The 15,196-nt window shown below is 40.1% G+C and overlaps 1 protein-coding gene across 1 annotated transcript in view; it reads right to left on the bottom strand.

Moving 5' to 3' along the window:
* Positions 1-13,094, bottom strand: part of gabrb4 (gamma-aminobutyric acid type A receptor subunit beta4) — a 61,437-nt gene extending 48,343 nt beyond the window's left edge. Inside the window, 2 exon segments of the mRNA XM_034099642.2 lie at positions 10,200-10,296; positions 12,135-13,094. Of these exon segments, the coding sequence (XP_033955533.1) occupies positions 10,200-10,296; positions 12,135-12,214 (177 nt within the window). The 5' untranslated portion in view covers positions 12,215-13,094.
* Positions 13,095-15,196: the final 2,102 nt, after the last annotated feature.

Below are 15,196 nucleotides of genomic sequence, written 5' to 3' on the forward strand. Positions count from 1 at the left end.
AGTGGAAATGGAGAAAAAAAAGCCCAGCATGCTGGACGCCTCAATGTCTGACCCAGGGTTTTTGTACTTTGCAGTCCACTGCGATCCATTCTGGTGCAATTCGATCAGCATTTTTCTCCTTCATTTCAAAGCTGCTGAAAACAACACTTTGAATGGGAAGATGAAGTATGTCCTTTCTCCTGCATGCTATCTCTCACCACCCTTGCCCCCCTCTGCCTGCCTACATACACACCTCATTTAATTCAAATAGAAAATCTAAGTGAAGGGAGAAGGGAAAAGCATCCAGCTTGAGCATTTTCCCTGTGTTTCCTCTGAAATAAATCCCTGGGCGTTCTCTCTTCGTCAGGATAGATACCACTTGTTCATGCCCCAACATCCATCCTGGGACTCTGACAACACACTCCTGTTTTGCGCTGAATAGGCAATACTTTGAGACTGAGTTACGATGGCCTGTGCTATCTGCCCGTATGCAAAGCAGCCCAGCATTTGACATGTGGCAGCACAACGACGGGGAGACTGTCCTCAGTATTGCAAAAGTGTCCAGCGGTCTTGAAAGAACTGCCGCCGTATATCACTTAATGGCTGCCGGTTGCGCACATCAATCAGCGGTCATGTTCACAGAGGGCCAAACTATCTCGTGGGATGTGATTTGTGTAAATAGCTGCACACATACAGTATGTGAAGTGCATTTAGTCTGGTATCTCGCAGGGCACAACGTGTAGCCTAAGATCCATTACACCTACATTACGTACAGTATAGTACATTAGAAGCTGAATATAAAGTGCTGCACCTCCTGCTCTTACTCATGCGTCCGGGGCTCTCCCTTTTATATTCGGTCAATTAAGTGTCTATTCTACGCACCAGTCTCACTGCAACTGATCTGCAGTTTCAGGGCTACATTTACTGCTTTTCCATTACAAACAAGATCAAGCTGCAGCTGGGGCTCATTTGGGTCAATGGGAAATGAGATCAGTAAAAGCCAGGCTGCGTACGGCAGAGAGGGACAGGTGACCGTAGTTTGATGATACGCTTGCAGGATGAATTAATTAATTAATTAAACCTATAGCCAGGAAGCAGGTGCTTACAGTTATGGCTACAATCTGGGGTAAAGATAGAGGCAGGCTTTCACTCCGCTATGCTCCTGGCACCTATTGATGCTTTTTAAGTGCACCATATATGCTAATGGTAATCAGTAAGAACCATTAAAGGGTCATGTGAATATCCCTTACAGTTCATTCTGAAACAAACTTATATCAGTCATAATGGAGCCTTGAGAGGCAGCTGTCCTGCTGTAGACTAAAGTATGGCCGCAGCAATCTCAAAGCCAAAAGGGGAAGGGGAAATATGTTTGGCTAACTGTAGCCAGTGCATAGGCGGGCCAAGACTTTCTTGTTTAGAGCGTCGCTCATTGTTTACAGTCTAATGCAGGGGTGTCAAACTCAAGGCCCGGGGGCCTAATCCGGCCCGCAACTTCATTGTATGTGGCCCCGCAAGAGCTTGCAAAGAATATAATACGTTTATTATATGGTCACATGCCACTTTACAGAAGCAGGTTGCCCATAAACTACATGTCCCACAATGCATCTCATTTTGCGACATGCCACTGAAGAGACAATTATTTGCCCTGGAATTCTGCTTTCAGACGTAGTTATTTATGAAGTTATTACCCTATCCGATAATAATCCAATGCAGAGGCAATCATGTAATATAATGTTTTATGTATATTATATATTTATATATGTATATTTATATAGTTACAACCGGCCCTTTGAGTGCAACCATAATGCTGATGTGGCCCGCGATAAAATTGAGTTTGATACCCCTGGTCTAATGACTAACTTGAGACACAAGAATAGCAAAATACATGGATATTGTAATGTTAAAAGAATATATGAAATATATTAATGACTATTGTCTTGTCTAAAGTAAAAATTAGGCATGAATATATTCTCACATGAAGCTTCATTTGTGACATTACAGTCCAAGGATATGACTGTTGCCTTCCTATTTGGAAGTATATACTTACAGAAACATTTTGCTTCTCTATATGCATTTCATTTGAAGTCATCTGAAATAGTCAACAGAACAGATTACCACTTTCAGAGCATTCACATCGTCTACAATCTGCAGGGCTATCTACAACAGTTGACAACACTTCATAAATTACCCCAGTTCAGCACCTTCTGTTATACATTAGCACGCTCTCTAGTTTCTTTGTCATCCTGTTTATGCACATCTACAGTATGCTCGGCGAATTTCATTTTATCTCCGCTGCACAACTGACAGAATACCATTTAATACACACTAAGCCAGTATCACTGTTTATTACGCCAGACAAGGACAAAGTAAAGAAGGAGAGTAGCTTAGGAAAGCATCAGAAAACTGTATTTGTGCTGATAATCTAAATTATTTTCCATGTTCAGTATCGGAAAGAGAGAAAGACAATGCAAATGCTGACATAATCAGCAACCACTGCAAAAAGCTGAATAGTATGAAACAGCCCAATACATTACATGCAATACAAATATGACTTATGCAGCATATTCAAAACTACATTTGATGCTTTTGCCATCTTCTGTAATCTGATGTAGAAGTGGATTTATTATTAAACTGCGTTGTGATAGTAACGCAGTGCGTGTTTTACAGTAACGAGAGTCCAAGTTCAACTCATCTGTTTGTCCGATTACCTAGTTAGTCAATAACGACCAATAAAACCAGGCAACTTGTTTTTTTCAGGCTTTTCTACGTAATGAAGAGAAGTAGATAAATGTATACTTCAATCAGTTAAAAAGCTTTAAACCCATTGGTGAGTGATCGCCCTCCTTGAATGTTGCATGTGCTGCAACTTGCACTTTTCAGTAATCACATAAAACACAGTGGTACTGTACATTGATCATTGGGAACAGAATTGTGCGCACAGTGTAGAAACTAATATTTATATTTAATTATGTAAATATTGATTGTAAAGTTAATTATTTTCTGATTTACTTCAAATCAAATTCAGGTTGCATCTTTAAATGTTAAAATATATGATATAGTATTTAGTTCTGCTTACATAAAGCTAGCATTAAAGTCTGGTACACCGGGGTGGGTCATTTAAAAATTACTATGACTTCAAGCTCATCCCAAAGTCACCATTTGAAAAGTGCTTGCCTCAGAACACCGCCTGGACATTTGTCAACTATATTTAGTGGGAGGGGCTTTCAACCTCACTCTATGCTCTTCATGAGTAGCACTTGCACACATCTTGGCAGGCCTTTTACCAGCTAAATACGGTGTACTTGTAAAGAATAGAACACCCTACCTATCTATTGAACGGTGTACATTTTGACACATTTGGTTCCAGTAATGTCCAGCACCTGGCTCAGCAGGAAGGATGGCATGTTCACAGCACTTGTGATATGTCGCCCTTCATGCGATGTTAATGGCGGTAGCCGAGATCGTAAAACCCATTCCTGTGATGATGACAGCTTGATATGAAATATGTCCTTCAGAAGGACGAATGTGTGACTGAGCTGAGAGATGAGCTGGGTCGTGTTATCTCTTCCAACTTACTGGATGTCGCATGTTTTTGGTGGATTGTTCTTTAATATAGAAATCAATACTGTGAATCTTCTGTTGCTGGAATCCTGAGCAAGTCTGCCCACTGGTGACCCATTACTCTACATGATTCCAGTTGCCATGTGCAAATCAATAATGGCGACTGAGGCAATGTTAGATAGCCCCGCCCTCTTTCCTGACCGACTGTGCAAACCCCCGCGACACCCTCCATGACCCCTGGTAGCAGAAGGGCTCACATGAAGAAAATATCTTTAGATCAGATGCAGAAACAGATAAAGAGATACATGTGAACAACCAGCAGGTGGCATAAGGAAGTGGCACAAATAAGGCACAAACAAACAAAAAACGATTACAAGTTTATATATCTGCTTCAGAGACAGTCTTTCATTAATTCTGGGGAAAAGGCCAATAAATGAGCAGAAAGCTATGGTTGAGTACCGTGGGTAAAAATAAAGGCACAATTTCTCTGAAAAATGTGAAATGTCATGTTACAATTTGTGATTAAAATGCTGGGTACAGTACAGTATATGCGCCAAAGCAACAAGCCTTGCATGTCTTTACTTTAATCTAAAACATACGGCCATCAAATATTCATTGTGTTGTTGTTTTACTTCAAATAATTGTCTAACATATTTGTTCTTATATATAGAGACTAGTTAATAATTAAATGGGCCTCTTGTTAAATTTATTTAGCTAGGTCATGTATTTCATTACTCTCCTTAATAAATGTATTCAGATGCATTTTATGGGTCACCACCTTTATGAATACCACTTCATCCTACGGCATAACTTCCCCCTTGCCAACATGTGCTGTTAGGCCATGTGTCAGAGAAACCGGGCAATGCATTTCGAAAATGTGCATTGCCACAATGATATTTTTTGTTTCAATTTACCCTATTGACAAATGGCTACTATTGCATAAATAGCTCTTGTTCTAATAAGCATCTTCTTATTTCTTAGTGTGCAGCAAAAAGTTCAATTTAAATACATGTAAATAATTTAATTATTCTTTTAGAATAGGGATACGGATAATTTCAATATTGCCTATGTAGTCAAGGTGATAGCTTTTACTAAATGCAAAGCCTAATATACATTATGCATGGTTCTAGGAACAATAATACACTAAATGTGTTACACTTAAGTGATATTCATTACAATCAAATTGGCAGCTGTAGTTGGAAAGCATGCTATGTGACGTCTGCTGACACTGAGCTTCTCCTCAGAGATTGAACAAGCAGGGGCAGAGTTTTCAAAATATCTTGACATGATACAGACTAGCAGCCATTAAACTAAAAAAGAGCTTTCCAACAAGACCATGTCAACAAGACCATGTTTACAAGTAAGACCTGAGCATGAACCTCATTGTCACGGGAAGCCTTCACAGGACAGGAGGCTCAAGACAATCAGGGGATGATGGTAAAAAAGGTTCACCATTGTGAGAGGGTTCTAGCCTTTGAATGATACATGTCTGTGGGTCCTTGTTCATCTGGAAACAACACTGATGGTAACAGGTGCATTGAACTAAATCTCTTGTCTTAAGTAAGTTACCAAAAGGAGATCGTCTTAGTGTAATTTACCACATCATACTGCCATTTAGACAAAACATGAGATGGGGCCCCTCGAATATCAATATCTCGCAAGACTGTGCAGAAAACCTCGTAATCTTTTAAAGCACTCCTTTAACGTCTGAACTGCTTGTGCTATGAAACCAATAGGGGGAATGTAAAACAATAAGCTGTACTCACATAAATAATACCATTCTGTTTCATGAACTCACTATAGAAGGTCACAGGTGAGTGTTGTTCCATTGTCTGTCAATGCAGTGTCGGGCAGAGCATGGACTGAAAACACTTTGTTGTGATGGGGCCATCAATTGTCTCTGAATGAGCGTCCACAAGTTCATGGACAATTCAGGAAAGCCATTTTTTGTATGGACTGGCTAAGGATGTGGTGAAACCGTTCTTAGATTAGATTTGTTCGCTACCTTTTTGTCTATGTTGGCCACCAGACATACAACTGGGCATCTACATTATTTTGTATGTATTTTGCCCATTATCTGTAGACCATCAGTCACAGGGAGGGACAACCATTATGGTTCTCCAAAGGTTGAATCCAGGATAAGGTCATTCGCTTTCCATCTGACCCCTACTTGAACTAACACTTATAATAATCCAAGAATGGCCAACCATGAGCCATTGAGGCCCAACAATCTGATTACCTCAGCAGGTGAATTTACCGACGGCTTCTTCTCCTCTACTTGAAGTAGTTAGTAGTAATCAGTGAGGGTATTATTCGGTTGGCTGGAAAACCAGCAGACTGGCTCACAATGGTTGGCCTCATCTGCACTAGGTGATTGCGGTGTATGTTAGTCTAACGTCCATTTTGTCTTTCTTCTAATACAATGGATGCCACCTTTTTGGAAAGATGAACTGGCACATACTCAGTCTGTGCGAATGCTTCAACTATTTTGATAATGTTCCTTTCATGGTATAAAGTGCACACTAGGCTTGTAATAGTACCGGTAGGCCTCTTGATCGATGTGCTTCCTCAATTGAAAACCCCTGAGTGTGCCCAGTGCCTTCTTAAAAACCTCATAGTATCTTTGGATATAGTGCTGTACTTGAATTGTCACCAATTCAGTTAGTTCTCTGAGCCAATCAGGGCCAATCATGATGACTGATAATGATACCACAAATCAGTCTCAAATAACGCTGGACGTTTAAACTCCTCCTTGTCCCCTCTGAATATGTGTTGCATGCTTTGCCGCCGTCATGAGGTCCCTGTAGAATCTCAAGTGCTTTCTCGAAAATCAGGGATGGATACTCTCCCAACAGAAGGCACTGTGCTGTATGCAGTCCTCATGAAACCTTCAGTAGCCTGTCTTAGAGCATGTTATCAAACACAACGTAAAAGTGTACATCTGCCACAATATATTCTACGCTGGCCCTACTGGAATGGCTGTGAACTTTGATATTGAACTACCAAGGGCTTCAGACCATGTAGTTCAGAGAACACTTCCTCATATGGTATATCGCACACACCAGAAAAGCCGAGTAGAATAGCGCTCTTCTTAACCTCTTCTGTAATCCCATTAGCAATGTCCCAGTGTTCCAATCTCTCCCCATTCTCCTGATAAGCTTTTGTTCCCTACACAAATTAACTGACATTCCCAAACAACCCGCATTATCCAAACATATCCTCATGCATTGTCTAGAATCAGCTCCCTAAACAGGAATCTGTCTCCCATTTATGTTCTAGTTTAATTTTGCGTACCAAAAACACTGGTTTCTTAGAAAGTATAGTGTATTAATGCACATGTTTGAATTGCATACTCTCATATCTCGCTCAAATGATTCATCAACATTGCTGCTGTTCTCTAGCTTTGTTAGCCGGGTCAGCAATGCTCTGGTCATCTCGCTGAATCTACATCTACGCAATGCATCACTAAGGTTACATGGGGGTTGTTTTCTACCGTATGATTCAGCTCTATGACGATGGCCACTTTGTTAGTAAGTTACATCCAAGGGCTATAATCCAAACAAAGCAGATGATGAAAGAGAAAAGATACAAGCACCATTCGCAACTGATACTTCTGGGAAAATATGAGTATTTTCAGAAAATTAGATAATTATAATAACTAGAAGACATGCATTTCACTTCTCTTGCAAGACGCTGAATGCTGGGCTAGCAGCTCTTTGGGTCTGTGTACCATTTCTTGAATTCCTGTTTGGCTCACAGATCAATAGGGAGAAGAGGGCAGAGTCTGAATAGAATGACTGCAGAGTGGGCTTTTCATTTTTGATATACTGGTGCTAAGGCCACAACACATGAGTAAAATCCATTGCATCACTTTTGGCAGCTTCTTTCTGATCATTCAAATTAATCAACGTTCAGTGATTCCGTTTTTATTTCAAATATGGGTGTTGGCAGGGCATTGTTCCAAATTAAAACACTCTTCGTTGAATCTGGAGAGCTGAAGGTTGTCAGCAGTTGTGTGACGACAGAAGTAGCTGACTGATGTTGGAAATATCAAGACATGATGGACTATAGCTCCCAGCCTGAGGGTGATGAACAGCTACTCTCAGCCTGGGATACTCTTTAAAACTTGCACCCACTCCAGTGCATTCACACTGCTAGACAATAGTGGGCTGTAGCCGACAAATATTTAAATACTGCAAGATAGTGTGTGGGAGTCCTCGTCTAAAAAAGCTGCCAATACTGATGTATAAATCAGAAAATAACTTGATCTAGAAAAATAAATTTGAACAATTCCTCTTCCATTTCCTTAAATATATCCTGACAAATCACAGTCGTGTTATTGGGAGAAAGTGATGTATTTACGTAAATGCGTTGAAATATACAGTAAATAAGCATCTTTATCCAATCTTGTGCTGATTATTAATGCATTGTTCATGAATCATTGTGGACAAGATGTTTATCGCAGTACGTTTTAAATTGTGTGATTCTATATAAAAAGGTAGCTTTTTTCATATCTGACGGCTGTTTTTTCAACAAAAATGCGGCACAGAGATTGAGCCGTTCTGGGTTACATTTAGTCGTTTTTTCTGCTTTGAATTGAAGAACTGGTGAACGACGAACACTGTCGCTGGTGTGGACGACAAAAAGTCTCAAGTCATTTATATTGGTTAAAATTGCTGTCAACTGTCATGAAAGCGCTACAGGAAATGCCTTGAGTGAGGCACAGTAAAGTGTGAATATGTCTTAGAAGGGACAAGAAATTGGCTGCCAATTGAAAATAATTAAATGTGGACATTTCACAACGGCTGTTGAGCATCTGAAAGAGTTGTGAGAGAGACATCTATTTGCTGCTTGCTCTTATATCTTTCACTGAAGATATGAAGCAACTCTGGAATGGCAGCAGTCGAAAACACAGAAGGAAGATGTAACCTCAACTATAACTTTTTTTTACAATGGCTAACATCAGGCTAACATATTTTGGCACATACGCCTTCATCAGAGCATCTGTTTTTGGCAGAGCACCCGATCAGAGGAAGGTTATCTGAGGAGGCACACCTGCTATATGTGTTTCACTGCTCCCTCTCATTCTCATCAAGTGTGAGGTAGGCGCTAACTGGCTCCTTAAGAAAGGATACTGGTCAGAAGTATCAGCTTAATAGTTATTCATGTGTTGCATCTGTTAAATATATTAATAAACAAACAGATTACAAAATGTATATACATGTACTTGGATTTATTCGGAATATTCTTATAATACATATAATTAATTATTTAGCATTACAGAAAAAGTCAATCTGCCAAAGTGAATTAAATATGGGAAGTTCTTCGGGCGTTGACCATCATCATGTATCATGTGAACATCATGTGATTTTGTTTATTGTAGAATGGCTTTTTATACATCAGTTGACTGCATTGCATGTTCAGATATGTTGTGGGTGAGTTGTGCCACATTATCTTTACCTCCCATTCTTAATTTGTTAGTACGTTGAAAGATATATTTTTGACTTCTGAATAATATTGAAAGTCATTCTGGTTTAACACAGGAATACAAGCATAGTGGTTTTCAGCATGTTTTCTATTTCCTTTTACGCCTTCTTTTTTCTTTGGCCATGAAACACTGGAGCAGATTTTAGTGGCGACAGACAAACTGTTGTGTTACTTGCTCTCATTAAATTAACATCACACTCTGTTAACATGCCCTGGAAGTAAAATGCTTCCTTTGTTCTTTGTTTTTGGAAGCAGCCATAAGCTTTTCTGAACACAATGTTTTTTTTCAAATCTGTACAGCAGGAATAATAAAGCTGGTGCTGAAATGAAAAGGTACAATCATACTTTATTCAATTAGAGCCATCAGTGTGGCTGTCAGTCAGCGGTGAGTTTATGACATCTTCAGTGAGTGGCCTCGCTCAGACTGGGCCCCAGATGTTATTGTCAGAGCAATGAAACAGGAAACATCTTCTTTGAATCCTCCTATAGCGTTTTAGGTTCAGGCCATACATACTTTGCAACAAGAAATATTCCCTATACCTTTATTTCTGAAATTGAAGTAGCCTGATTATTATTTCTCTGCAATAAACCAGAATGCTGTTGAGGAATCTAACCAGTTTATATTGCTAAACATTTATTGTGGTTAAATAGTTTCAGTAAAACAATCAACCCAAATGGACATACCACTAATGACTCGTCCCCCACGCCTTCTATTTTCAGCAATTATCAAAATAACCATTATTCTAAAGAGCGGATGTACAAGTTGCACAATTTCTAATAAAAGTTAATGGGTGCAAGAGGTGTTTCTTGCAGATCTGCAAATCAAATGCTCGGAACCATCGCTACATAACACAAAGACTCAATAAAACACCTCCAATTAGAAAAGTGATGAAGAAACGTTACATTTACCATATCTGGGTTTTAAAAAACATAGTGTTTGATTGCTCTTCTCCGTGTGTGCCCTACTTCTTGAGGAGCAGCCATCTTCCATATGTGAATAGATGCATAGTAATGACATGGTAGCAGTCACATCAAAGCTGTTCCCTTATATTTTGCCACAGGCCCGCTCGTCGACAGATTTCAGAGGAATGACTCGTGGATATCGCCGTGCACACACCTCGCCTTGCACTCGCCCTGGAACAAACGGGAACCCAGAAACAGATGCAACACGTACCTCCAAAATCAGGCCTCAATCGGATGTCATATCCCTTCAGCAACTTGTCCACGGTGGTCTTGGCCACAGACATTCCGGTGCTTCCCGTGGAAGAGCTGGGGGGCAGAACATAACAAAGTGTTAGAGCCATTTTAAGATGTGTGGTGGGAAAAAAACTGCAAAAATACTGAGCCTTTTGTTTTACACATATTGTTTTTACAGCAAACGTATTGTACTCTCAAATATTACTGCACATACTCTCGGTTCTCTACATTAATGACGCCACCTTACAAGTAGAAGCCTTGTGGTGAGGCACAGTGCAAGAGGAATAACACTTGGGATTAATTGAACAGCACCCAAAACATACATAATAGAAATAAATGTGTCCTATTGTGTCTTTTGCATTAGTCAACTACAACCATTTCCATTCCGGGCTGCCACAGCATGAATACACATTGACACTGTGAAGCCTTTTAGCTGGGAGAGGTGTTCTCTGTTTGTATGTTGCAGTCAGTTGTCAGACAAATAATGAAAAGCATGCTGACTGTGGTGTTGTCATGGTGAAGGTTATAAAAATGTGCCTTTGGTTTGCATTTTCCTCCCCATTGTATCCCAGAATCTAATCAGTTGAGGGGCTGTGATGATGATACAGCTGTCAAGTGTTCCATTGATGTCGCTCTTTCATAAAGAGACGTTGAAACGGAACAATGCCATGTTTTTTCCCACAGAACCAAGTCTGATTCGTGAGCATGTATTTAAATAAGCTCTGTGTTATAACAGAGGCTTGGTTGGTCTGAGCCTGGGCCGCAGACAGACTATCCCCAGGAGGGATGTATAGTCCGCACCCGTCTGACTGACACTTATAACATTGGTGCCACGACCTGCATCACCTGACCAGACCGGCTCTCCAGCTGAGGCTCCTTGTTAGGATGAGGGTGTGGATTGGAATCAGTGTATGAGGGGGGGGGGGGGGATTCAGGCTCAGTCAGGGAAGCACTGTTCAATTAGCTCATGGGCAGTGCAGCTGTTCATCAAGCCAGCAGGTTACAGGACTTGTGGGTTTGACACCTGAGAGCGTCATTAGGAGGGGGAATATCAATGACACCTGATACCAGGTTACGCCCCTTTAATTTGTTATTCCGGGTTATTAAAATGGGTTCAGAAAAGTGCGACCCAGTTCCCAGTGAGCATCTAGATCTCATAAGTGAGGCTGTAGGTTACTGCAGCCAAGGAAAATGAGTAGGCCACGAGGGACATGTATCAGCGCCATGTAGCATCAAAACAATAAAGCGATTGATCTGGAGACTGTGATGGTGTTCATGCAGTAATTCATACTGTAAACATTTCAAATGGATGAGAGCTTATTTATTGAAACGTTATATCTCACACCCTCCTGTCTTAAAAGCAACAGCTGCAGATGACCTGCTGGGATTATTTTTCAATTTGATTGATTTGGTTCTGGTCAATAAAATGGGGAATTAAAAAGATTATAGGAGGTGGAATATTACTTATGGAGACAAATGCAATACGTAGATTCCAGAGTGTTGCTGCTGCACTGTAGACTCATACCTCAAGCTGCTTACACCGGAGTAATCAATCGATCCCCGGCTGATTGATCGGCTAATCATCGGCCAACAGCAGCCTACAGAGGTCTGTCCTTTTAAGCAGAATCAAACCAAAAGTCGCCCTTTCAATATCCCCATTTTGATATCGGGAGTAGGTTACGTTTTCACAATAGGCTTGCAACCGTGCACGCGCATGTTTTTACGCTCGCGCGGGCCACAGCACCATCTAATAGGGCATATATCGGCAGCAATGCCCCTAATAAGTAGGCCTGAGTGGGTACCCCGTTAATGCGATTTGCCACATCTCAGCCTTTTATTGACCGCTAATGACATCTGTTGGTGTGAAAGCTTTTTTTAATAATTTTTTTCTCAAACGACGTTTCTCTTACCTTTGAACAAAGCAGAAGAAGGACAAAGCCGCCAGAGCAGAGAAAATTCCACATATTTTATCTTCTTGACGACCCAACATCTCCACAAATCCTTATATATAGTTTCTATAATCCAACCAGTCCAGTGGTCCTCCAGAAAATGCACAAAGTAAAAATTGGCAATTAAAATATAATTGCCTTTTTTTTAAATGTCGAATAATCTACCCTACATCTACGCATGCGATGTCTTCATTAAAATAGGGTTCTTGATTTTAAAAAAATCTCGTAATTGGCCCCCGCTGTTTTCCTCGGCTATGGAAATCCGTGCAGGTCACAGAGCCCCTCGACCAACACCAGAAGATCAGACATCTTGCTTAAAAAACAGCATACACAATACTTTTAAAAGTGATGACAAGTATTCTTCCTCTTAAAAAAACAAACACTGGCATGAATGACTGAGCAGCAGCCTCCCGATGATCAAATTGGTGGATGAAATTTCCCAGTCCAAATCTGCAGAAGAGGCATGGTTCCAGCGATGCTCCGGCGCCAGACTATTCCACAACGTGATGTTGTTAAAAGATATTTGTTTGAGCTGGAAACGCTGGTCGTCTGAAGGGGAGCGGTGGGTTTAAAAAAAAGAAAAATGAAATCTTCATTCCCTTTTTTTTCTCTCTCTCTCTCCCCCGTTGCTGCTGCTGCTGATGATGTACATCAGCGCAAAGTCACTGAGGGGAAAATGCACATTGAAAAAGCACTGGGTAATATCTGATGCAGACGTCAGAGAAGGCTATATCACTCCTCTGGTGGAAAAAAATTTGATGCCGAGAAATATGGATGGTCCCTTATACGCCGATGCATGTATCACAGCGTCAGATTTCATATCAAAGATGCAAAAGCTTTTTGAAAAAGTCCACTTGCCTCCGCTGGCGCTGCCCAACGTTAAATGGCGTTTCAACACGTTAACGCGGTCCGCTCCGCTTCTCCTCCAAACAGCGCACACATGACAGACATTCAACCGTCCGGAGAGACATGATGAGGAAAGCTTGTCTCCTTTCGATTTTTGTTGTTGTTGTTGAAATTAAAATGATCTCCTACCGGGGGAGTAAAGGGGGACACCTAAGGTGAATTCCTTAGCGACAAGCTCTTCATGCGCTGTCTATTCTCTCTAAAACACATAAGGGTGTTAGGACTGAGTCTTTTAATTCATTTCTTCCACTTTTGTACAATGTTGGAAACCATGCACCCTGAGAGAGACACGCACCTACACCCACATCATGAATACGCGCAATATTTTAGTCACTTATTTAATTCCTTAGAACAAACCAGCCGTTTCTTTGTTTGTTTTTTGTAACATAAACATGCTTACTGGAAACACACAATGCAAGAATCACACAAGCTTGGTGTTTTATACAGAGGAGGAGGTTTTCTTCAGGGATCTCTGTGCTGTCCAGTTGCTAAGCAACCCATCCAGCACTGATGCAGTTGTGGTGATTCGAAGGCTATGCGCAAAGGCTCATTTAAAGGAGTAGACCCAATGCTGTCACCACTGGGGTGTCAGTGGGACAAAAGCAGACAGCAACTGATGTACCATGGAGCCATTTCTGTTATGATAGGAGGAGAGGGAGGGGGGTAACATAATACATGTAAAAGAAATGTTGCGTGCCAGGGATATCACTGCTTTTGCTTCATCATCATTGTCCTGTTTCTCATTATCATCCTCATTAACATCACTGTCAGGGACACTGTGATGAAAAAGTCAATCAGTCTAAAGTCTGAGATTTGTTCCTATTCACAACAGGTTATTTTAGCTTTGAAATATTCTTTGATGGCACCCTGAGACATGAGAACAACAATCTTTTTTCTCCAACATGTAATATTTCACCCCACTGAAACAAAGGTATTGAATCAGAAAATATGGAAACATGACAATTGAGTTTTCCTGGTGATGTCACCCATATATGAACGTCAACTTGTCTACAAAACAAGTAGAAGAATATACATTTGTATTTTGGCTTTGTGATCCAGTTTTGGAAGAGATTATGTCCTAGAACGGCATTTAACCCCGATCATTAGACTGACATAATTTAGCATACAAAAAAGAAAAAGAGATGGCATTTAATTTACATACATTACCTTAAAGTGCACACTAGTGCTGACCATGACCGGGCACTGAAGGGTGAACTAAGCATGAGGTGATCTGCGAGACAGACTTTTACAGTTCATACTTGTTGCATCACAGGAAATAATTGTATTTATTGTTTGATGGTTGTAAATCTATTGCAAAGTATTATAAATGATATCAGTAAATTGAGTGTGAAAGTTCAGCTGTGACATAACGGATGATTGTTTGATATAAAACTAAACAAAACAACTATTTGCTAAAGAAGAAAATAAATGTATAACAATGGAATGTGATACTAACAATAAAATAGGATTTATCTTAATATGAATTTATCAAATTGTGAAGTTAACCTGAATTGGTTCATCCCACAAGACATTGAGCATTTTGTATATATAGAATGTACGGTGGCCAACAGCCAAAAACACTCACGTTAGGATAAATGCATTACACTCTCAAAAACAATGCAAATATAAACACACAGATATGCTAAAACACATGCAGCATTTATAAAACATTCACTAACTTCACAAAACACGTGCCGTGTTTACTAAAAGTGCTTCATAAACGAAATACTGCAAAAAAATAATACTGCAAATACAAAAGCACTGGGAGAAGCTCAAAACACAACACAAAGGTTTCCCAAACAGTATTACTTTGGATTTCTCTTTCTGTTACAAACATATCAACATCTTTGACTTATCTGTCTTGAAGTGAATGTTTCAGTACGCAAACAACAACTTTAAATAGTTTAGCTCGACGATATTTAAAAAATATGCCACTGTTGCTGGTATCGCACAGAAAGGTTAATGTGCTAAGTTGAATTCAGTGTTTAGGATTTCCTGTACTAAGGTAAGGATACATTAAAATCAGATAATATTCTTTAAATGAGTATTTTCTTCTGTAAAACCCCCCAAATAATCCTAATTTAAGATTGAACATGGTTTGTTTCTGTAATTGGGCC

This window comes from Pseudochaenichthys georgianus, chromosome 14 (genome assembly GCF_902827115.2).
Source record: "Pseudochaenichthys georgianus chromosome 14, fPseGeo1.2, whole genome shotgun sequence".
NCBI lineage: Eukaryota > Metazoa > Chordata > Actinopteri > Perciformes > Channichthyidae > Pseudochaenichthys > Pseudochaenichthys georgianus.